The 24,938-nt window shown below is 33.4% G+C and overlaps 1 protein-coding gene across 1 annotated transcript in view; it reads left to right on the forward strand.

Annotated features, from left to right (window-relative positions):
- Nucleotides 1-24,938, forward strand: part of KCNMA1 (potassium calcium-activated channel subfamily M alpha 1) — a 202,435-nt gene that overhangs the window by 84,301 nt on the left and 93,196 nt on the right. Inside the window, exons 13-17 of the mRNA XM_026044145.1 lie at nt 3,265-3,374; nt 6,907-6,975; nt 10,747-10,758; nt 19,459-19,545; nt 23,357-23,433. Coding sequence (XP_025899930.1) covers nt 3,265-3,374; nt 6,907-6,975; nt 10,747-10,758; nt 19,459-19,545; nt 23,357-23,433 — 355 coding nt within the window. The remainder of the gene's footprint in view (nt 1-3,264; nt 3,375-6,906; nt 6,976-10,746; nt 10,759-19,458; nt 19,546-23,356; nt 23,434-24,938) is intronic.

A 24,938-nucleotide genomic window follows, 5' to 3' on the forward strand; every position in this document is an offset into this window, starting at 1 on the left:
AAAGAAATATCTCTTGTTTACAGTCTACTTGTCAGGAAACATATGATTTGGATCATCTCCATATTGAAATTTATAATTGCAATTGATTATTTACTTTTCCAGAGCTGACATAACTGGTTACATAGTAGCCCATCAACAGGAAGAGAAAAAGGAAAAATAGATTTACTGTAAATGATATTTCACTAGGTTCTTAGGAGGTCTGCACATCCTTCTGTTTTTCTTAACTTTTTTTTTTCCAAAAAAATACTTTTTAAAAACTTCTTTTTGAATAATTTAACATGAAGGTAAGTTTGGTAAATCCCAAATTAGTACTGAGTGTGTAATCAAAATATAAACTTGTATAAAATACCATATAAGTTCTACTATAACAGCTGTACAATTTAGATTTGTTCTTTTAAATCGTGGAAGGTGGTTTGTGTGCAAGAGAGAAATTTGTCACACAAATAAATAATTGATTTTTATTAATTATTAAATTGTTATGTCGGAACATACTGTGGTGTCTTTCTACTCTGTTTTGTTTGGACAATGATCTTAATGCTTGACAGAATCAGTAGAGAAGCTTCCAGTGGTTTAAACAAGCTGTAAATCAGGTTTTTATATGGAAGAGATGCTTCCAAGTTGTGAAAGGTTAACAAGCTCGGCATTCTCATGACCATATCATTTCAATAAAAGCCATGTGTGCATATGTTATGAGAATGTTTCTTCAACCTATATGTTTTGCACATTTGTGAATGTTATTTATACTGTTAGGACATTGCACTCTTAATGTGCTCCTGCAAGCACAGAGCTTGGCTATAATTTCCTTTCTGAAGTTATTCACTAGGGCTTTTGCTTTACTTGCTAGTAATGAATAGTGCAATCCTTGCTTTGCTCACTGAGCTGCACATCTATGACACTACTAATTTGAGGATTATTTTTTTGTAACAGTTATCCATAAATTACTAGATTGTCATTGATTTGATCATAGAATCATAGAATCATACTGTCTCTTGGAACTTTCAAAAGTGGAAAATTTTTAAACATCATTTTTTGTCAATTTCTGGCCATACTTGAGCAAGAGGATTGGACCAAATGATCTCCAACCTCAACTATTCTGTGAATTATTTATTTTTTATTATTCTGGGGTGCCTTTGTTTGACAGGATAACAAGAGCACAGATGAAGCACACAGTAGGTRACTGGACTTTGAAAAGAAACAGGCAAAGAGAATACTCATTTCATGAGCTTTAAAGATAACACAGTGATGCTGGTGTGGAAATTGGAAAAAATTTCCCGTAACATCTCATAGGAGAGTTTTGGAAGTGTGCATTGGATGAGTGGACAGTGAGGTGGATTGAGAACTGGCTGGAGGGCAGAGCTCAGAGGGTGGTGATAAATGGGACTTAGTCTAGTTGGAGGCCTGTAGCCAGYGGTGTCCCTCAGGGATCAGTACYGGACCCAATACTGTTCAACTTGTCCATCAGTGACTTGGACAAGGGAAGGGAGTGCACCATGGACAAATTTGTGGAYAATAACTGAGTGGAGCRGCCAACACTCCAGAGAACTGTGCTGCCGTTCTCTGAAACTCAACAYGTTCTTTGCGTTCAATTTTGGGCTCCCCAGTACAAGAGGGATATGGAGCTTCTGGAGAGGGTCTGGCAGAGAGCGACCAAGATGGTTAAGGGACCAGAGCATCTGTCTTCAGAGAAAAGATTAAGCGAGCTGGGCCTGTTTAGCCTAGAGAAGAGAAGAATGAGAGGAGATCTGATCAATATACATAAAAGTACCTGAGGGGAGAACGTAGAGGCGATGGGGACAAACTCTTCTTGGTGATGGCCAGTGATAAGAAGTGGCAGAACAGGTATGAATTAAAAAGCAGGAAGTTCCATCTCCATGTGAGGAAGAACWWCTTTCCTGAGAGTGTTACAGAGCAGTGGAACAGGCTGCCCAAGGAGGTTGTGGAGTCTGCTTCTCTGGAAGTCTTCCAAACCTGCCTGGATGCCACCCTGTGCCACATGCTCTAGGTGTCCCTGCTGGAGCAGACGGGTTGGACTAGATGATTTCTAGAGGTCCCTTTCCACCTTAACCATTTTGTGATCCTGTGATTCTGTGAAATTGGTTGAAAGGGGAGGTGATTACATTGGTGGTGAAGTGAGATGAACAGATCTCCTTGAAAGCTTCTGTGTTGGTGCTTGTACCCACAGATGCCAATTTCTTAGATGCTGAGATTTTGGTTTAGATAAAGGAGAGGTAAGAGTGAAATAGAAAGCAAGATATGCAGATCCTTAGCACAGTGAAACAGTTTGACTTGGAATTTTGGAATACTTTTAAGGCTTGTACATGTTTTCTTTTCTACAGGAGGTAAGATTTAAAAAGTAAAGATAATACTTTTCAATTTATAAATATTTAATGGTAAAATTCTAGATTTTTATTAAAAGTATTGTTATACAACTAGCTTTGGTTTAGAAGTATAATTTAAATTTGAATAACGTGAAGTACAATTAATTAAACACTATAAATCATTTATAACTATAAAAGAAAAATATTATTAATGTCCATAAAAAAGTCAAAATAACATTTATATAGTCATAAGCTTGTTTTTCAAGTTAAGAGGTAGAAAGCCAGTTGCTTGATACATTAAAAATACATACAGCGTATTGTATATCATAGTTGTGAATTGGCTGGCATTTGGGGTGTGTGCTTTAATCTATTCCCTCTTAAATGTTTACCTTTTTGAGTTTACTAAAGACTGGCATGGAGGTATCTTATGCAGAGGCTGCTAGTTTTAATGCTATTCAAAACCAGATATAGTTTGACAGAACATTACTATAATAGCTATATAGATGCTGAGAAGAACAGATTTGTAGAATTTCAGATGTTTTTCAAATGCTGTCCGACTTTAAAGAAGGTGAATACGATTGAGACATTTCCAGAGAGACTCATGTAACCATGTAATTCCACCATTTTAATGGAAAATTTTCAGAAAGAGAAAACTGAGACGTTTTATCCTCGTGTTTTCCACAATCTTATTTTACCTCACGCTGAATGTGCTTGCAAGAGCTGAAGTACTTTAGTTTTACATAGGCTATTTATTTTGCTCATTATATGGACTCTCTTTTTTGGCATTCCAAGACATCCTGTAGAAATAAGCATTATTTATTGCCATAGTATTGGTCTACTAATTTATAGTTGTTAAAAGTAGATTTATGTTTAAGCAGTTGTTTATGTATTTCAAAGAAGCTTTTGGTTTAACTCAGAACTCTGCATCTGTGTTTCTTTCTCTTAGATTGAGGAGGATACATGGCAGAAATACTATCTGGAAGGAGTGGCAAATGAAATGTATACAGAATATCTATCTAGTGCCTTTGTGGGTTTGTCCTTCCCTGCAGTTTGTGAGTAAGTAGAAATATATATTAACAAACGTAATTATTTGTGTGCTCTCAAGTGCAATCAAAGGTTTTCATAAGAGACATTCGCACTCTGCTACAGTCCTATTATTGCTTCTGCATCAGATGGGATCCAATAAAATAAACATTAATGCAATCACTGCATGGAAGTTTTCCAAACATTTTAATGCCTGTTTTTAGAAGTGATTTGAAAGTAAGCGATAATAAATGAAAGCCTAAATGTTCTCAGTGTTGAACAAATTAATCAGCAATCCATTTAAATTGAGTTATTTATTTGTAAGTGTTATCTTATTGTTTCTTCTAATGATTCTCATTCTTTGAATGGTATTTGGCAGTGTCACCATCTTGGCTTATGTCCCATTTCAGGAAAATTATTTATTAATTGAAGCAGATGTAATGGAGTTATATATACTGTAAGTGGTGTGGCAACCAGCACTCAGTGGAATTGGTTACAATACACTTTTAACAAATGAAACATATGTTAGAGAAAATATATCTGTTCTGTAATGAAAAGAGAATATTTGATTCATATTGTGTATAACCATAGCTGAGACATGGTATATTTTTTTCCAGAAATTCCTTATTTTACCTCAAAGCATTCTGTGAAGCAGAGATTCATGTACATGGTATTTCTAGGATAAATATATTTGTTTTCACAAAAAAAAAAAAAAAAAAAAAGAATCTATATTTTTAGATTTCCTCTTTTGTTGCTACTGTTCTCCGTTACAGTAGTACCAAGAGGTCGTAACACCATGGACCACTTTTCCTAGGGCCTGTTCAGAGTAGAGTTCTTATTAGGCATCTGAAGAGACTGATATCTAGCTAGATAACAAAAACTTCTGTAGGCTCCATTCTTAGAGCAGGAAATAAAGGAGGAAATAAGATAGTATCTGTATAGGAAGCAGAATGACTTGAACACTTCACATCTGTCCCTTTTCCTGATTTTTGCCATATAGTATACGTTATGGCATAAGGACAAGGGAAAAAAAAACAACTGCTAGGCAAATGTTAGCAATTAGAAAATCCGCCTTTTTTGGAATGCAGCTAGCCCAAGCATCTGATTATCTTGTAACTTAATTATCTTTGTGTGTGTGATTTTTTTTTTTTTAGTTTAAATTAAAAATAAGAAGCTGTAACTCAAATTTATAAGCAGTTTAATGATAACATTCTTCAATTCAAGTTATTTAAAGCACAATGATAATTACAGTGTAGTATTCTATATAGTGTTATATATCAGGTTTGTTGCAGATGACGCAAAGTAGCAAAATGTGCATTTCACTGGTTTGTGAAGAGGAAATAAAATCAGTGGACAGTCTTAGTCTGGTCAACTACTGACTTTATTAAAAGTTTTTCTAATCTAGCTTTTAATATTCATGTAGCCAATGCCATTTCAAAACCCTATGACTGAATGAGGTGTGCTGTTATCTCAGGTTGTTGGTCTTGATTACCAGTCTTTGGTAAATGTGCCGTTAGTTTAGATGGCAAACTTAAACAGGATGCAGAAACAGCTGTTATTTCAATGGAATTAGGGAACACAGCATTTTAGAAGAATTTCAAGGTTGTGACTTCAACACCGAGGTGAAGGATGAGATTTATATTGAAGTGGAAGTGAATAGCAGTCGTCAAGTTTCATTTATAACACAGCGTGTGTGTGTGTGTGTGCTATTTGAATATATTCCCCCCGATATATTTCTAATATGTGAACATAATTCCTATCATTTTGTGCCCTTGGTTCTTCTAGTATTACCAGTCAAGAAAGATGGTTTATAAAGGCATAACCAATTTATTTCTCTCTGGGTAGATAGAAACAGTTGGATTCAAATGCTTAAGAGCACCTGTTCATGAACATCTGTATTCATCTGTACTTAACAGATGATACTGGTGGTTGAAAATAAGGTAGAAATAAAGGCTTCCCATACTGTCATGGGTAGTTGTTTTGGATTTCTATGTGGATAATGATTTGGTATAGAAAGTGTTCTGTGATTCTTATAACATTTTTTTTAAAGGATCAGGAAAAAAAATAGCAGGATAAGATCTTTATCTGGCAAAYGAAATGCATCATTTTCATTATTTTCAACCAGTGTCATTCTCATTACTAATCATATCAAGCTACACCTCCAAAATACTCTTAAATAGTAAGATTTATGTATCCTGCTGTTTATTTGCATGGATAATTTTATGTAAACCTATTCATTTTACCACATAAAGATATTTTTGCTTTTCTGTAAATGGGAGTGATACATTGGTCCCAATGTAGTAGGGTAATATGTCTCTCACTTTGCAATGTCTTTTTGGAGGCATATATTGATTAGAAASTACTGAGAAAATACTACACTAAGAGATGGTGGTGATATTCCGTGTATTTCCTCAAAGAATGTAGTTGGTCAAAATAATAATAAAAAAAGAAAATTTAGAACTTCAGGCATTCTTGGCTCATTAAACTGTATGGGGAACCACAAAATTGTATTATCTTTTTATGATAGATGCATAATACTCCCAGTAAAACATCTGGAATACTCTGCTATCAAATCCTTGAAAAWTGAACATTTTTTCTTCTTCCTTTCTCTTCTGATTCCTTAAATATAGTCAGCCTTCATTTTCCTTTTAATACTGTATGAGGTGATGGGCTAACCAGAAACTGCATAGCTGTCAGGATTTTGTCACCCCATGTCTGGCATCGTCCAGAAGTGGTAGGATAAGAGTTTTGGTCGATTATGAAATATAGATGAATTTGTACCTATCTTCTTCCGTATGTTATCTCCCCGACAATGAGTTCCTCCTCTTAGAAAGCAGGCAGTAGGGAATTGATATATTCTATCAATACTATGAAAAGAAAATTTTCAAAAAAAATGCAATTATGAATTATGTTTGAAAAATGAATGCATAGTATATTCTGTTGTATATGTCTGTATTTTGATATAAAGCACATGGCCTCAGTATTCTCATCCCCCCACATTCAAGTTTAACTTGAATTTTTATTTCCTACCAACTTTTACACCTATTAAAAAATGCCTGTCAAGGTATCTTCATGTACCTTCCCCTATACTGATGAAAAATAATTTCTAGTTATGCTGTTGCTCTGTGACAGTAATTGATGAATACGTACTTATTAATAGCGTAMTGTGGTTTTAAATCAGTCCACACATATGGCATAAGGAATGTGCAGTACATCAACATATGGCTAAATTCTAGCACAGATTGGAAAAGTTTCCTCCAGACAGCCACAACAGCCAAATGAAAATCTTATGCTTTATATCACGACCTTTGCTTAATGACAAATTTAATAAAGTAATATGGTAATTGTGCTAGTGTTGTAAACTTGTTGGTTTTGCAGTTTTCTGAAAATGTCTATTAGATAATTTCATAATAGAAATACCTTAATATATACTATGTAGGCACACGAGAAATATGAAAAGACAGTAGCAATAATTCTCAAAGAAAATTCATACCTCTTGCAGATCTCTATGTGGGGTACATTGGTTGTGARAAAAGACTGACTCTTGACTTCTTTCCTTCCTTAGATTGGTGTTTGCGAAACTAAAGCTCTTAATGATAGCCATAGAATACAAGTCGGAAAAGCGAGAGAGCAGGTATGTCGGTAACAGCAAACTTTCAACTTTTGGGATGCACTGTCGCTAATTTTGCCTGTTAGCATTTCAGAATGAACATTGCTATTCCACTTCTGAAGTGTTTCAGACCATAATTAGCATGCCTCACATTACATGAGTTTTTTATAATGCTGAAAGGCTTTTGTTTCTGTCATGTTCTTCCCTCCCAAAATTAATTTGAGAGAATATTTGGTAAAAGGTAGGGAATATTGTTACATATGTGCAATTAGTTACTTAAAACCAACCTAATTCAGTATACAATAGTCTATTTGCTCTAGTCAGCAATTGAACTAATTTCAATGGAAAATTGCAAAATAGATGTGATACCAGAACACTGAATATGTGTATTTCTCAAAATAAAAAGTTCACATAAATGAATTTGAAAGAACTATTTTACACAAGTTAGAGGAGAAACAGAAACATAGGATATGCATAATGGATATGCATTCAGATAAAACTCAGAGAACTAAGCTGGAAAAGATTCATTTACCCTTGAACTTAAGATTTAGCTGATTTCTTTCTTCATTTGTAAAGAAGAAATTTCATTACAGTTCACAAACAGGAAAATCACTGCTTCTTGGTTTTTTTTTTTTAATATACACCTTTGTAAGAATCCTGCTATAAATTACCTTGATCAAGACTCTAAAAATTTGTTCACTGCTACATTTATACAATGTTAATTTCCATATAACAAAAATACTATAAATATGCTCTGTAAGTATGTCAGCAATATACAAAGGACATGTAATAAAAATCTTTTTCTCACTTGAAAATTACCTTCAGAAGTGCAATAGTAAAACTGGAACCATATATAATAGATCATCTTATTTCAGACAACCAATTACCTAAACCTATTGAGGACTATAGAAGGTATATTTTAATATTTATTCTTAGATTGTTGATTTTTATTTATTAAAAAAATCTATAAAATGTATGTGGGGCATATGGCAAAAAATTCCCTGCTCYGTGCTTTGTTTTACATGACTCTGTGATAAGTAATATGTGAAGCAATGTATGTGATGCTGGGTTCTTTTTGCCCACATTATGCTGATTAAGAAATCCTTTTTTAATTTTTTAATTTTTATTTTTTAATACCATTTTTCTACAATGTTTTCAGCTCCCATAGGCTCATCATGAAAATAATTACTTTCATCGAATGACCTCATTTTTGAATTAGCTACTGTAAAGCCAGCAAGTAATTGTTCTTTTATGATCTTAACCTAGGTGAAAAAAAAAAAAAAAAAAAGGACAACAATACAATCAACACAATAGAAACAACATGGAGCTATTTCCCAGATTTTGTATTTTACAAGTATTTATTTATTGGTTCCCTCTAAGAATTATTATCCAACTTTAAGCTGTCATTACTTCGCTTCTCATTTAGTTACAAAAGTGCTAATATTACAGCCTTTTGTAGTAATAACAGATTATTCATGGCTTCCACATCATTCTTTGCATTAACTTCAGTGGGATTTGTATTGAGCTCTTAATCACAAAATGATGCAAAGAATACCCCCCAAAATAATGTGGTATGTTAGATTATATTCCTTATATTCCTTACCTAAAGCCACACAAATTATTTTACAATCAAATAATTAGAACCAAAGGGCCTAAGAATTGCAGGAAGCAGTATCAGTGAAGAGATGCTAGCTGTTAGGGAATTTGTCTATATGTAAAAGAGAGTATAYGATAGATACATCTTCATATAACCCAGGACCATACTAACATCTGCTGCTCTTACTAACCTGGAGAATTAATGGTCACTGCTTGGTGAATCACAGGATTGCTTTGTCTGCATTTTGCTAGCATGCTCATGGTAACTGTTTTGTAATGACATGCAGCATATCTTTACTATTCTAATTATCCCTGTGCTCTTCAACCAAAAGTAAATGTTGGTGGTTTGCTGAGTTGAAGATTTTAGTCTAATCAAAAGAAAGGTAGTAGAACAAAACTTCAGTTTCTCRTATTTTAGGCATAGCTGAGTTTCCTTGCATCTTGCTAAAATTAAAAGAATGGGGATCAAGATCAAAAATAGAATAATATGGCTTGCAAGTGCAGCTGTCATTGAATATGATGAATCTATTGTTTGCTCATTTTTTCTGTTAATACTGACTCTGGCAAGATTTTATCCTACTTTGTATCTTCAGTTTTTCATTGGTAATACTTCATTAATGTGAAAAGGATGTTAGCTAGGATGCCCTTTTATCTTTCAGTCTTTATGAAGTAATCAACAGTAGAAATACACCAATTTATTTTATGATTACAGTTTATTTTCACATTTTGTAGAGCTATTGAGAGCTTTTATCTACTTTACTACTACTTTATAGTAGTAATGATAACTATAAATAAATATGCACAATGCTATCTGGATGACACCCTTGTTTTGAGAACAAGGCTCATCCAATATAGCAGAAACAGGTGCAGGACCAATATTTTTAGAACCAGAGAAAATTTTTAAAAATGTGTTTTCCTACTTGAATGATGAGAAGATCTTACTTCTACGACTTTGAATTCTGTCAAGATTTATAATATAATAGCTACATAAGCAAATTAAATGTCTTATTGTTCGCTTAAGGGAGTTTCCTTTGAAGATTAGTTTTGTCTGCTTTCATCACTTTGTACTCAGAGTTAAAGCAACCACAAATTGATCTCAGGAGCGTATGCAGCTCTCAAAAGCGCAATGTAAGAAGGTTCTAGATCTTTAATCCCTTTTATAATTAATCACCTCAGTTTTAACAAGAAATCTAAGCACCATTTTAAGTCAATGGCATAATTTTCATTGACTTAATGTCTCCATTACAGAAAGACATAAATAGTCATTTGTAGGGGCGTTTTTAGACAATATTCTAAATTTCAGCTTTCTAATTTGGAGTCAAGTTGTGTTAATTTCACTCCTATTCTAATCTGAGTTTGACAGTAATTATAAATCATCATAGCTATTATATTCAATATACTATACTAGTTTGCAGTAGCTGAGCCTGGTGCTTTTACTCTTTTCATGGATCCTAAATAACACTATCCAAAGAACTAAGCACAACCTGCTCCTAAGTTTGAACCATGTTAGATTGTTAATGCAAAAGCATTTTATGGTTTTACAAAAACACAATTTCGAAACACTTTTAGGTAAGAGTTTTACAAGCCCAAATATAGGTACTAAATCATATATATGATATATTAAATAAGTAGATTAAATATTTTCAGTATGATTTATATCTATAATCTTTTTATGCAACCATTTCCCTTCAAGGTAATTTTAAATTAATTAAAATAGCTATGATTATTAGGAAGGTTTCCTTTCTTCTGCAGAGAGAAATGCTTTCGTGTAAAGCAGTATGGAGAGCATCAGCCTGACAGAGTCCTAGCAGAACAGCAGAAATTACTGAAGGGACAAGAAACAATATCAATTGAAAATGCACACTTTGAAAACACACATCTGAATTTCCTTTCAGAGATGTTTCTCTTCCTTTTTTTCCCTTTATTTCTCTCTCTCTCTCTCTCTTTTTTTTTTTTTTTTTTAATATGAACAAAAAGGAAAGCCTAATCAGGATTCTTCCCTCCTGCACCCTGTGTTTACTCCTCTTGTTAAATTTTCTCTTTGTTTATCCATTTATTTGTTCTCATTCTCAGCAGAAAAACCTTTGAGCCTTGGAGACTTTCAAATAAAGTTTTTTTTTTTTTTTTTGCTTTTGCTTTGGTGTCAGTTGGTTTCTTATCAAAGTGTTTGATTTGCAATTTTTTTCTTGTCGTTTGCAGAAGCCGAAAGCGGTATGCCCTCTTCGTTACCTTTCCTTCCAACCTCAATCCTACTTCCACTCCTTCTAACTTCAGGACTAATTCCTTGCCAAGAACACAGGAAGATAACACCTTTGTCTATCTTTCTCTGTATATCTGTACATATATATATATATTCATGTGTCTGTGTGTATATATATATATATATATATATGTATATTTATATATGAGCCCCCAATCTCAAAAAGGAGAGAGAATAGCATTTTGTCTCTCCATTGGTTCTTGTTACTCATGCACTAACTTCTTTGCAGGAAACCAAAGCATAAAACAGGATAAGTTTTAGGACTTTTTTTTTTCCCGTATAGCTCCATTTGGTGTGTCAGATGATTACATTTAGGAACCAGACTTTACTGTTAACATATCCTGTCCTCTTTTTGTTCATTTGTATTGTGACGATGTATATTTCGTCTTTTCCGGCCCTTGTGCTGCCATGTTGTCTCCATACTCATCCCTTCATTGATATCCTTCTTCCCCAGAGTCTTTCTTGAGAACACGTCTTGCAATACAGTAGCTCATGTTCTCTTGTAGTCTCAGTTTGCATTAACAACAATCAAATGCCTGATTCTTTGCATTGCTGATCCTGTTTGAGCCCAGTTGTTCATATTAAGTTGTACATATGAAAGCTATTGTACCATTTCAGTGAAAATGCCATGGATAGTTGTACTATGTGTTATGTTCATCTTAGTGACATTTGTTAAGCTTATTTTTGAAGATGTTACTCAGTGAGTTTGCTTCTAAGTTTTGTGGTTTTTTTTTCCTTTGGGATGGCATGTTTCACATTTTCTTTTGCTACGCCATGCTCTGGACCCCTATGTAGTTTAAATTCCAATGCTGCTATTGGTTTGAATGAAATAAATAAGGCACACTCTTCCATATCCTCTCCTTTCACCTCCTCACTTCTTTTTTGCCTTTTTTTTTAACTAATTGATTATATCAGTCTCTCTCACTGTCTATGGTGGTCTTTAAGATCCATTTCGTTGTGTGGACATTCCAGTTTCCATCTTCATGGTAGTCTCCAAACTCCCTTTCCATATCAGTTCTGTTGTGTGTCTTCTGTGTGTTATATTTATTTCATTTCTAGTCTTATTCTTCTGTGGTTTTGGAATAGATGTGAGAAAAGTGAGGTGGCTTCCTGTCAGTTTGGCATTATTAATATGATCCAACTGCAGAGAAGTTACTGCAACACTTAGCATCTTCAAGGATCTGCAGTTGTTGCACCTCTACTTTGCTTCTTGCTTTTAATTATATATTATCTTGTGGTGAAGGCATGTTAATGCTGGCATGATGAGCCGTATGAAGAAGTGTTGTACAAAGTGAGGTTGCTTGCTCCCAGAATAAAATACTTTGTGCTGCTCCATTGTATTGATAATCAATCACTTCTTGAACTGAAAGGAGTAATTTAATTGTTTCCAAGTGTATTGAATTCACCATCACTGTTGAAATAGTTTGGATTATGCCCCAATAAAAAAACTTTGCACATGCCCTGTAGACTATGACTTAGTAGCTGCTATTATAAAGGACTACTTAATTCCTGGGAGCAACCTTATATGCTTGTAGTAATTGAGCTTTAATATACTATAGCATGTAATGTGCATTGTCTCTTTTGCCTTGTATTCTTTTTAGTGTCTTATTGGATTTTTCTGTGTAGAGCAATATGGAATCTGAGTTAATGTTAGTGATAGAGCCCAGAAGAAAGAAGCAGTGCTTACGTACGCATGTAGTGTGTAGCAGGTATGCACACAACTCCCATTATGGGATTTGTGCACTTACCCTCACACTCCACTTCAAAACATACACTGAGAAAAGATGTTGCCTCAAATTAATGCTGTAATTCTAATTCTGTTGTTTCGTGAATGACTTGACACATTTAAAACTCCATTATACTAATGATGGTGCATTTCATCTGGGCACAGCATGAACCACTCAAGAGTATTAGCTGTGTTTAACAATGTAGTAGCTATAGTCAGTAATACCAGTCATGTTTTAGATAATGTTTCAGAAGTACTTAGCTAATATTTGATCTAATTAATATGATATTGTTAATATTTCAATTGCATGGGGAATGGTACAGTACATCTACCACAAGGTTTAAAAGAGAGTTGTCACAGCTTTTGTCATTTGTTTAGTCAAAATTATGCCATTTGTGTTTCATTTAATTCAACAACTAATCTTATTTTCTTTTAGACAGGAATGATGGCAATTAGAAGGGTAGCTATAAATCTGAAAGACAAGCTTCCTTGATGAAGGGATGAATTTTTCAAAACTATCCATCAGTGGGAAACATATCTTTGCTGAATATAACTTAGATTTTGGTCATTGATGTTGGGATTCACCTCACCTAGATCTGTCAAGCAAAGCATTAGATATCTAATATCCTGCTCATTACCTATCCAGACTCCCATGATTTCAAGGGAATATTTTGTATCTCTTTTTATACCACTTTATGTCTCTAACCGCATCTACGCATGTTCCAGGCTTCAGCCTTTGTGGAGTGCTGCTAAAATTTATTTGCCCTTGTCTACCTTTTATATGGCACTTGCTGGACATCTGCTTGTGTGTGTGTGTGTGTGTCAGCTTAGTTTTAAGATGTCTACAGCTCCTCACGCATCTTAATGTGATCTCAGAAAAGACTGACAAATATAAATCTGAGGCATTTACTATATGTTCAATGCTCCGATTAAGGGATGAGTTAGATTCATGTATGACTTTAACAGTACTGGAAAAGTGGTCATTTTGAGYTTGTGCAAAGCAAATGGTGAAGCTGTGCTAGTAGCTACCTGCTACCTCCTAACAAATGCATACAACTTAATCAAGGTTGATTATTAATGTATGAGTTGTATATAATACCTACAACTACAAAGTTGATTGGTGACCTACCAATACAACTCCTAATCTAACTGGTTATTTTTTAGTTATGCTTTTCAGAGAAGGTAGCTGGAAAGCTATAGGGAATGTTTTTCAACTTTTACTCTGGTTTTCATGTACTGATAATGTATTAGAAAAAATGTATTGTAAGTTCTAATAATATAGAAAAAACCCATCAACCATCAAACTTCCTAATGCAGTTTCAACCCGAGAAACAATGTTCAAGTCCAACATATATAATATTTGAAAGAAGACACTCAAAAATAACCTAACACCAGAAATTAGTACAAAATAAGTAACTAGTCTTGCCAAACATGTCAGTTCACAACTTGTCTTACAGTTCAAACCTGTAGCTTTCATATTCTTCATCAGATACCCTTAAGTTAATAAACTTTTGCAAGGCACTGGAGACTTGTATTTAGCTATTAAAACTTTACTCAATTTTAGTATTTTCAGGGAAAATGTATTACAGTATCCTTTTAGAGACTATTGTACTGGTGTATTGTGTAAGCTGCAATCCATGCAATACCAAAAAGGTGTTGTGCTGTGCTTATGTTCTGCTTCTGAGACTTTCAGGTCTGGGTGAATCTCAGGTAAATAGGAATGGGTGAACAGATATTTTTTTTTTTATATATATATATATATATATATATATGCATTTTACAATAGGTAACATATCTATTTAAAGCAAGGAAAAGTTATACCCTAGTAAGTGAGGAAATCAATCACATTAATACATATCAAAGTTACTATCACATATCTCTTCTACATTGACATATGGAAGACTTATTAGCTCCTTAACCTTTTGTTGACCCATCTAAGTAGAAGGAGATTCTTAAGCACTCTTTGGAGTTTTTTTCTGACTGTATTTGAATTTTTTTACTTTTTAAAACCTATACATCTCAAATGCTCCTGCAAATTCGTAATTTCTATTTGCCTTCTTACATTGTAGTTACTCTGGAGGTTCAGTTTTAACTATTTATTTTCTATCATTCTTGATTCCTGAGAGCAAAAATGAATTCAAGGATGATTTCCGCATTTTCTGTATGTGACCTGCTTTCATTGTTCATGCTTTTGATTGTTTTTGGCTGCATGATTTTGCATCTAGTCACCAAGTGAAACTTTTTCAGCAAATGGACTAATTTTTGCTATGTATCAGATAAGTGTAAAGTAGAGTTTTCTAAACTATGTATTCTATTCCATAAGTGACTTAGAAAGAAATGGTTATTTTTCCACAGAATAATGGAACTAATGGAGCTTCTGCTAAGCTCAAACTGGTAAATTTGAGTTAAAAATAGTATATCATATTTAATGTACATGGCTCTAGTTGCCATGTATTCTAAATGCTCATGTATGAAGGAACAATCGAGTCAGAAGGTAAAAACTTTTTGTACAGTGACGTGACCCATATCATGAAAACATTTTTTCTCACAAAATTATTTTCTAGAACTGGTTTATAAATTAAGAATTAAAATTTTTTGAACTTACTTTTAATTGTTTCAATTATACTTTCAATTGTTAGTGTCCAAGGTAATCCAAATCCTAAAAGTTTTGTAATATTTGAAGCTTCTTGCTTTATTTGATGAGCTGATTTGAGAGGAAAAAAAAATCAAATTATATTCTATGATAAAAACATATATTTGAAAAAAATCAGATATATCATTTTCCATTGCATTTTTCCAGTGCATGTTGCACAGGAGATATGGATCAACTATAATTCTTAATATTAAATGTAATGAGTCTTTGTCCTTTTCTCTTTTTCCTTCATCTTCCTATACCTGCAAAACCCCCAAACTTGGAGATAAATAAAAATGAGACATAAGCAGAGGCTGTCTTAAAACTCCAGTTTACGTTGCCATGCCCCAATCTTCTGAACTGTGGAGATACAGTACAATGCAACGTCTACATATATTCAAAAGCAGCTTGAAAGCATGCATGCCTCTTCAAATAAGTGTTGGATATGTTCTTCTTGGAAAACTTGAAAGCCCATTTTATTTTTCTCTGTTTTATTACCTATTTTTATTTTTGTAGTTTAAAACTCTTTCCTTGCTGTCCACATTACAGCAAGTGCTTATCAAAGCATAGTTTTAGCTAATGACACTTGTCCCACAAAAAGTAATATAATTGCAGCTTCAATAATAGCATATTCTTAACGCCTTATAGGCTCAGTAGAAACTGCTCATGTCTTGCTCTGGTTAAAGATCAGCATGTGCAAGGGAAACCAGTGCTTTATAAACCTTTCCTGTGACTCTTTGTCAATAGTAGTCATGGGACAAAGTAATATTTTCTTTTCTCCAACAGATTTTGTTATGCTTAACTGTTATGCAGTGCTTAACTGCGATAACATCTGCGTTTTGTAGCTGTAAATATATAGTATTTGTGAAAATAAATCTATGTAAATGAAGTATAAGAAATTCTCACAATAGTGAAGTTTATACTTTGACCCACCTTCATGGAGTTCATATGTCTCAGAAAACCTTGAGAAATAAAACCATACTTTTAATACATGTGTATCTTAAAAGAAGACAGTTACTTCTGGTGTAAAATTATGCTCATCATTTCTTACAATATCTAATTTACTAGTTTACTACTTTGTCATATCTACATATCTACTGGTTTCTTGTTGAGCTTGGTTTGATGAGCATTTGGAAGGATTTTTTCCCCTTTGTCTTGGAAACCCAAAATGGCTTATCTGTCTCCAAGAAGCGGATCAGGATTACAAATCAGTTGTACCTCTCCAGAAATGTACTCATTGAAAAGTTGTACTGCCTCTATGATTAAGATTGAGAAATGAAAAAGCAAAAGAAGTTGTTTTCTGATTGAATAGTGCCTGTTTCTACCAAATAAAAATGGCCAAGTCTAACTGTATTTTAAATTGCTGAATGTTCTAGAGTAGGGACTAGAAAGAGTTTTTGAGTTTCACAGCTAAATTCTCAGGATAACAGCAGCTTCCTCTAAGATAGGTCAAGAARGGCTAAGCACTTTCCCTGCAGTTGTTGCTTCTCGGCAGTGGTAGCAGCAGGTGACAGAAGAGATGGTGGATAGGCTGGCTTTTCTTGGTTTCCTGCTGGTTTTCTGACATGTGGTCTGTAGTAGAAGATAAAAAACCAGGAGAGGTTACTTTGAATTGAAAAAAGGAAATCTGGAATTGGCTAGAGAGAAATGACAGGGAAAAGAAAGGTAGGAGGCTGAAACAAGTATAAAATTAGGGTGAGAAAAGAACAGGGCTAAAAAATGTTAACCAAAAGACTTTGGAAAGGGATAGGCAGAAGGATTTCTTTTCTGGGTTTAGAGAAATGCCTTTCTTAGGCTCAAAATTCAAGATTGGCCATCCTGTTTTTTTTTTTTTTTTTTTTTTTTTTTTTAGTGATGATCTATTAGTGATGATCTATTGAAGTATGATAATTTCAGTAACACCTATAACACCTACTAAATGCTTGTTGGCTCAAGTTACAAAAAATTGTGCAGGAGATTTAAAGATTTCAAATTTGATTGTTACTTGAGTGACTGATTCTTTATGAACAAATTATTTTTTTAAAATCAAAAAAAAAAGTTTCCATTTGATTTATTCTAATTTTAAAACCTATGAAGTTGCATTTTAAAACTACTTTAAATAAACGTTTAGATTGCAAGCCTGGGCACTGATAAAATAAGAAATGCCAGAATTCAAGTAGCACAACTTTAATTCATCCCATTTATCTGTGTTCACTGAAATGTAGACCCTGCTTACACCATCACACTTCATCTTTTGCAATGCTACTGAATTGTGCTGCAGAGATGAACCTGCATGCTGTGGTGATGTCTTCTACTTTTTGTAGTTGTTCTATCCTTTCTTGTTCCAAAGTTAGAAACTGTGACTGAAGGAAAAGAAAGGTTAGCTGGGCCAAATATGTTCTCTGAGAACTAATTTCTATTCCTGTCTCTACAACAGAATACCAACTGAGAGTAAGCTAATGCTTTTAACCATAATTTCTACAGATGACATTCTTATGCAAAACATAAGAATTTAGTGCTTTGGGAACCAGAGGCTGGGCTTTAGGAAAAGTTGAACATTCTTAATTGCAGCAAAAGTCACTAGAATCTGAATAAGAAACTATGAAATGCTAGATACTTAGTAAAAGCAGGCTGGGGGCACATCAAATGCGTATGAGATACAGGATCTCATAGTGATGTAATCTGCCAAATTTAAAATTTGATAGCATTGCAGTTTGATTTTTCTTGACTTCGTGAAATAAATCATTAAGAATTTGTGAAGCACTTGCATGATATAGTGATGAACTCTGCAGACAAACAAAAGGAAAAAAATGTTTTTAAAGCAAGATAAAATATGTGACGCAATGCCTGGAGTAACGTCCTTAGGACACTATTAGGAAGTCCCAGATTGTGGGGAAAAAAGTAGCTTGGGGATATTAAATTAAGATTTGGTCGTAATGTCTGCATTATAATGGGACCTGCATTGTGATTTTATGATTAACAACTTATTTGTTAACTTCTGAGTACTTTAATATTACGACGTGAATCTTTTCATAAAGCATTGTGTGCATTTGTAGTCACACATAATTCATATAAGTCTTCCAGGTGTATTATTTGTCATAGTCATTTATTCATAATGTATAAATAATAAATACTATCTTGAACATGATACCTGCTGAGACCCATTTTTGCTTCTAACAGTAACATCAAAGATTTTTGACCATTCAATGTTAGTAACACATGTCCATCCAGGTATGTGTGTCACCTGGTTTTGGAGAAGTATCTTTCCCCCAAATAAATGTTTATTAAATCCACGAGCATTTAAATCACTGGTGCTTTTTGACTTATATCTATGTGCCATTGCTGCACTTTGACTTGTAAAGACCAAGCTTTAACAAAAAAAAAAGCAAACAAACAAAAAAGAATACTTGGCAAGCTTTATTAAGCACTTTTTCAAAGAGTTTAGCTATTTTGCGCTTCTTAAAAAAAAACATATTGCAGAATATATTAATATGTTTCTATATGCAAATATGTGTTGCCTGGCACTTTGCAATTTGCCTTAACCAAAATCAAGTGCTAAATCTTCTTTATAGATTTATAGATTTTAATGAAAGTATATTTCATATGGAGATAGAGGGTACCTAATTTCCTTATCAGATATAGCTAAGGTTATTTTGTCAGTGTGACATTGGATATTTTTGTTCTTCCATGGCTGCATAGCAATGTTTTAAAAATCTGCATTCGTTTTCTGTTTTTCAGCTACCATGACTGGTTGTCTTGTACCATTCCCCTTGAGTGTATGTGTGTATATATAATTTTAAACAATAGCATTTATGTCTGGATAGGGGTCTCATTGACATTCACTAGAAAATGGAAAAAGGTTGCATGAAGTGGTTTAGCTTCAAAAATGACTTTTGTACTGTTTCTGAGTGGTGGTTGCCTGCTTCTTCCCTTTTCACCATATTGTGAATTCTTTCACCACTATGACAATCAGAGCAAGAGCTGAAATGCTCAACTTCACGCATGATATTTCTGAGGGAATTGTTTTGTAAAGCTTATATTAAATGGAAAGCATTAGAATACGGAGATACAAATATTCAAATGATATTATTTCAAGGGAAGGTACATGAGACTCAAATTTAAGGTTTTTTTATAAGCAGTGGCCTACGAAAGTTGTTGTTTGATTGGAGATTCAAAGAATGGTTTAAAAATTCTTTGTAGCCTTTCCCATCTAGTGGGTCCCATATAAAAGAATGAAGCTATTTTATAACATTCAGTTAGAGATAATTTAAGCTTATGATTTTGTCTTTTGTTTCTTTTTGTTTCACTGAGCAGTATATTAATCAATCCTGGAAATCATGTCAAGATTCAAGAAGGTACTTTAGGATTCTTCATTGCAAGTGATGCCAAAGAAGTAAAAAGGTAATTCTACATTTTTATCTTTCTGCTGTTGATTTACATGTAAGCATGTCACCTATTTTTCATTGTAATCTATTGAAAGATTATCAGGAGAAATTGAGTTGGTACTCTAGTCAACCAAGTTTTTCCTTGAGATATGTACATGCCATTTTCTTAACTGCAGCCCTAAATTTCAAGTAAATGAAATGTTTCTACAGCGAATGTGAAAAGAAAATAAGTGTTTTTTTTRTTGTTTTGTTTTTCTCTGAGCGCCACTAGAAAATGTAGAATATTTTGGTCTGGATTCTCTACAAATTAATTTGATTCAAGAGAATAACTTTGAGAGAGAACTAAATTGACAGTGTTGACTGAGTTTCAGAGGTTTAGAATAGTTCTTATATTGCAGTAACAAAATATCTTTTTTTTTTTTTTTTTTTTCTTCTCGGTACTGGAACTCCATGCTTTGTGACCACATAATAATAATTCAAACTACAACAACGCAATATATCCTAACAGTACAACCAAAAAGCTTGGCTGTATTAGATTTGGATTTGATAAAATTTGTTTTATGGTATCTTGTTTAGGACCAGAATTGTTTATTTCAGACATTAGATCTATAATATAATTAGTCTATAGAGATTATAGAGATCTATAATATAATTAGTATAATATATAATTAAACTAAATTGAATGTAATATTTAAGTAATATATATTAGCAAAGACTTTAAAAAAAGATGAAAATATTAAAATAGTGAAATCACTGGGTGCTTGAAATCTATTTTTGTTTGAAGAGCTAAACTAGTTTTTTGCTAGGTGAAGGACAACTGTTTTTATTTCTGGCACCAGTATTTTAATCTGATACTAGCTCAGGTACCCTGTGTTTCTGTAGTTCTTTTGCTCTCTACTGCTTTTTACCATTTGAACATACAGAACAGTCCTCACATTCCTGTACTGAGGACACTAGCATTTTTCACTTACAAATCAGTTGCCACTCTCCAGTGAAATTACATAAGAATGTAAAAAAAAATGGCTTTGATATAACATTTATAATAATGTTTATTAATGTATTTAGAAAAAAAAGTGCATCATTCATCTAGCATGTTCAAATAGCAAGTTGAAACAGTTCCCGATTGCCTCATGCTCTTTGCAGAAGGCTTTGTTTAGAAACATGTTGCCCACATTTCTACATTCCTTAGCTATTCAGTGCAAAGCAAATGATCATCAGATGTGCTTCAACCAACAAAACCAATTATGAAAAGTGTTGATTTCACTCTCTTGAGTTATGAATCCGAGTCAGAAAAATATTCCAAAATTAAGGAGAAAATTGAATTCTCCTTATTSCTTTTTATTCCACCCTAGTGAATTATCTGTTTGTAGCTGCAACTGTTGCAGCTGGTGAGATTTTAATAGCACCAGAAGAGTAAGGAAAATATTTGGGTGTAGAAGAAAAAATGCAGAAAAAGCTTTTTTTTATTTAACTTTTTTTTTTTTAATTTTATTTATTTATTTAAGTACAGTACAGTAAAACAAAAATGACCATATGCTATACACCTGGAACTCAAATTTTTGTGTTATTTATGATAAAGGGACAATTTCAACTCCTTTAGGTTAAAACTATTCATGTGTATTGAATACATATTTGTCAATAAAATATAACATGCTTTTCATTTGCTCTTCATGTTAGAATTATTTTTGTTCTTTTTTAGCAAAACAGTTTTACATTAGAAACTCTTACACCTAGAATTTTCTCTGTCTGAAGAATTGTATATAAAATGTTGCATGTTTAAATAGAATAGAAACTCTATGAATTGTACCTTTGTCCACTTACATTATAGTGTTCATATTAGAAATCCACTTATTTCAAATATACTTAATTCAACTGACTAAGCAGTGGGATAATTTTATTACAGCAGTCACTTCAGGCACCTGCTCCTGACTTTACAAACAGGATTGAAGATACTCATTAGGATAGTTGTCCTGTAGCGGACTTTTGATACATGAACTCTATAAATAGTCCATTTCTGGCCATGAGGTTGTGTGAGCAAGTGTCTGTAATGGAGAATTCTCCTTGAAAATAGAGCCCTACAACTGGGCTGGAAGCAATTGTAAACACTGGAGCCAAAGTTTTCCTCTCAGCTTATGTCTTGGCATGCACTCATGATTTGAAACAAAAATATATTCTTGTTGCCTTGTTATTTTTATTTTTATTTATTTATTTTTCTTTCAGGCAAGTATTTTGGAGAGCAAAAACTTTCTGTAGCAAAGTATGCAAGTGTTCTTTCACATTATCTTTTTACTATTGAGAATATTACAACAGTCTCATAGTCTGAAAGATTAGGCTTCCTGGAATTCTCTTGGATAAATTAAGTTTGCTACACCTAAAACTTTTATCTTTCATCAGTGTCTTGCCTGCTACTTTGAACTTTAAAATGTCGGTAATATTTAGTGAGTTCTTACTACAAATCTAATGTATCTAATCTCTGATCCATACTTTATACACTGGGCTTGCTGCCGTTCTCCTGACGGGTAATATGCAGAAATAGGAAATTATTTAGATGAAACTTTAGCTATTTATAGGTTTAGATTCTTATTTCACACTTCTAAACACTTACATTGATCTATTTCAACCTATGTTGGTCACTAATTAATCCAAAAAATAATCGTCATGATCCTATCGGAATTTTCCAAGACTGTTTCTTCACTGCTCTGTGTCTATAGTTTACTTTTATACTTTGGATTTATATTGTTGTATTCCAGTTCCTTTTCTACTATTGTAGGACAGCCATCTGTGAGCAATGTTGTCTGCCGGATCCATGGCTGACCATGAAGTGACACCTTTGGTTCTTACAGCCAATTTGTGCTGAGAAGTACTCAGTGAGAGAGGTTTATGAAAGTAGATATGGAGCCTGTGCATAAGCATAGGAAAATTTAGCAGGTGGAAAAGTACTAGTATGTTTAGTGTGTTACATACTTATATGTGAGGAAGAATCCTAACAAGCTCTTACTGTCCAGCTAAAGGCCAGCTGTGTGATCCTTATGAGATGTGTCACAGAAACCTTAGTGACATGTCAACTTGACAAATATGATTAAAATTTTCTGTGGGCAGTTTGCATATTTATTAAACAGTCATTTTGGTTGAATCATACATCAAGTTGAATGTTCCTCACTTCCTTAATTCTCTTTGTGCATCACCTGGTGGTGAGCTCTTTCATATCAGTGTAAGCTGATTTGAAAAATCATTAAATAGAAACTTAGATGAGTGACCTTGTTAATTGGTTATTTTGTTTATTTTGAGATTTTGGCTTTTTTAACTTCAAAACCAGTACAAATCTAATTAGATAGAAAGGGCAAATAACTGCTTTTGTCAAAATTCCAATATCGAATTTTACCAAAAATGAAGTCCCACTTAGAACTAGGTTGAAAAAAGGGTATATAGAGCAGTATATACTATTTACAAAAACTATCCAGTATATCTGTTAAGACTAGTTCACACATCATATGTCTTTATGACAATATTCATTTGATGCTAGATTTGATGAAAGGCAAATGAAGTGATATACTCTGTCATAATTATCATCCCTTCTCCCAGGTTAATTTTTCAAGTAAAAGTATATTAACAGAAACACTAATTTGAAGCAGAAAGTCTTATATTTGAGATTAATGGTTCTGTAGAAAATACTTCCTACTTTAAATGTCTAAACCTTTTCAAAGATTAAAAGAAATTAGTGCTGGCATGTTTCATTAATTTGACAATGCAACAAGAGGAAATGTGGGACTAATTCTATTTGTATGGATTAAGAAATGTGTCAGTTTTTTTCCATTCTGTCTCTCTAGGGCATTTTTTTACTGCAAGGCTTGTCATGATGACATCACCGATCCCAAAAGGATAAAAAAATGTGGCTGCAAACGGCGTAAGTAGTACTTCTATCACTACTTCTTTCTTCCACTTTTCAGGAAATGCTCATTCTTGAAGAATACCTAAATAAGCATTTATGTGCTTTGCACACTGGTGCAGGAAATTTAAAAAATAAATACACATCAAAATAGTTAATAAGTGCCATTTGCATTTCTCAAGTACTTATTTAATGAAATTTCACACCACTTACAGCTGTGTTTTCATTAAAGAATCTATTAGAGCCTCCAACTAACAAAGGTTAAAGAATTAAATTAAGATAGTTCTGGGAAAAAATGAGGTTTCTGAATTAAGCATGAGTTAATAATGAAGTTCTACTTGCATTCATGCCATGCAGATATCCAATAGTAAGCTTCAGTGAAGTAAATAATGTTTTCCTTGCTGAATACAATTCTGTATAAAAAGAAACTGAGGAATAGCATTCCATCTTGTAGCTATCGAAATAAAATATTTAAAGACCTGCTTAGGTTATTTCTGTTATTTCTAAGTTATCTCTGCCTTACTGCAGAGATTCTGCACAGCAGATTCCATTTTTTGGTTTGCTTGGTGGATGGATTGTCCAGAAGAAATGAAATATTGTTGCCTTTAATTATGACTTTGTCATTTTAGAAGGTTCTGTAGCTGTAATGCTAATATTTGGTCTAGGTTCTTAGGTCTGCCATTTAAATTATTTCAAAAATTGTTCATGAGGAAATAAATTGAGTTTTATAATGGATATCAGATTTTGCATGTGATTTTTTAAAAATACTAAAAAATTAGTATTTTAGCTATACATTTCTAAAGGACTTTGTGCTGGAACCATTTCTTGATGAATATGTGCATTTTTATTTGCACTGCATGGTCTCCTACCATGACAAAGCATGTCATGACTCCAGCACCAATATACTGGTTAGTTCCATTTGGAAACTTTCTCAGAAGAGGTTGACCATACCTCTTCTCCCACTACTACTGTAAGGGAAAAAAATCAGAGTCATGCTATTAATTATACAGTCATGGAAGATAGAAGGGCTAAAATTGTACTTTTAAAGGATACCTAAACTTCATGAATTCTAAAAGATAGATTTTGAAAAGGAAGAGTATGTCACTAAAGTTTTTACAGAAATTCCTTTCCCCCAAAGAGACAGGAATGTGGAACAAAGTAGTGTAATTGGAAGAGCTGTTGAGATGCTGAGGATTCTCATCAAAATGGGAATTTTCCTTTCAGTAGCCATGAGGAGAGAAAGCACATGGAAAGCATGCCTGATGTGGAAGGAATGCATGCATTGAGTAACATATTGGCAAAAAAAAAAAAAAAAAAAAAATGGTTTTGAACAAACTTGCTGCTGAAAGTACAATTATAGGAATAATCTATGCTCCTGTGAAACTGCACCTTGGAAATGTATTGGTCCAGCAAGGAATAAAATCCAACTAAAAAGGGTAGAACATAAATCTGCATAGCAAGTCCGTGACCAAATTGTCTCTTGTCTAATTAGCTCATGTCCAAAAATGTAGGACTGTAAAACT

This window comes from Nothoprocta perdicaria, unplaced genomic scaffold, assembly GCF_003342845.1.
Source record: "Nothoprocta perdicaria isolate Ctin4 unplaced genomic scaffold, notPer1 scaffold_105, whole genome shotgun sequence".
Lineage (NCBI taxonomy): Eukaryota > Metazoa > Chordata > Aves > Tinamiformes > Tinamidae > Nothoprocta > Nothoprocta perdicaria.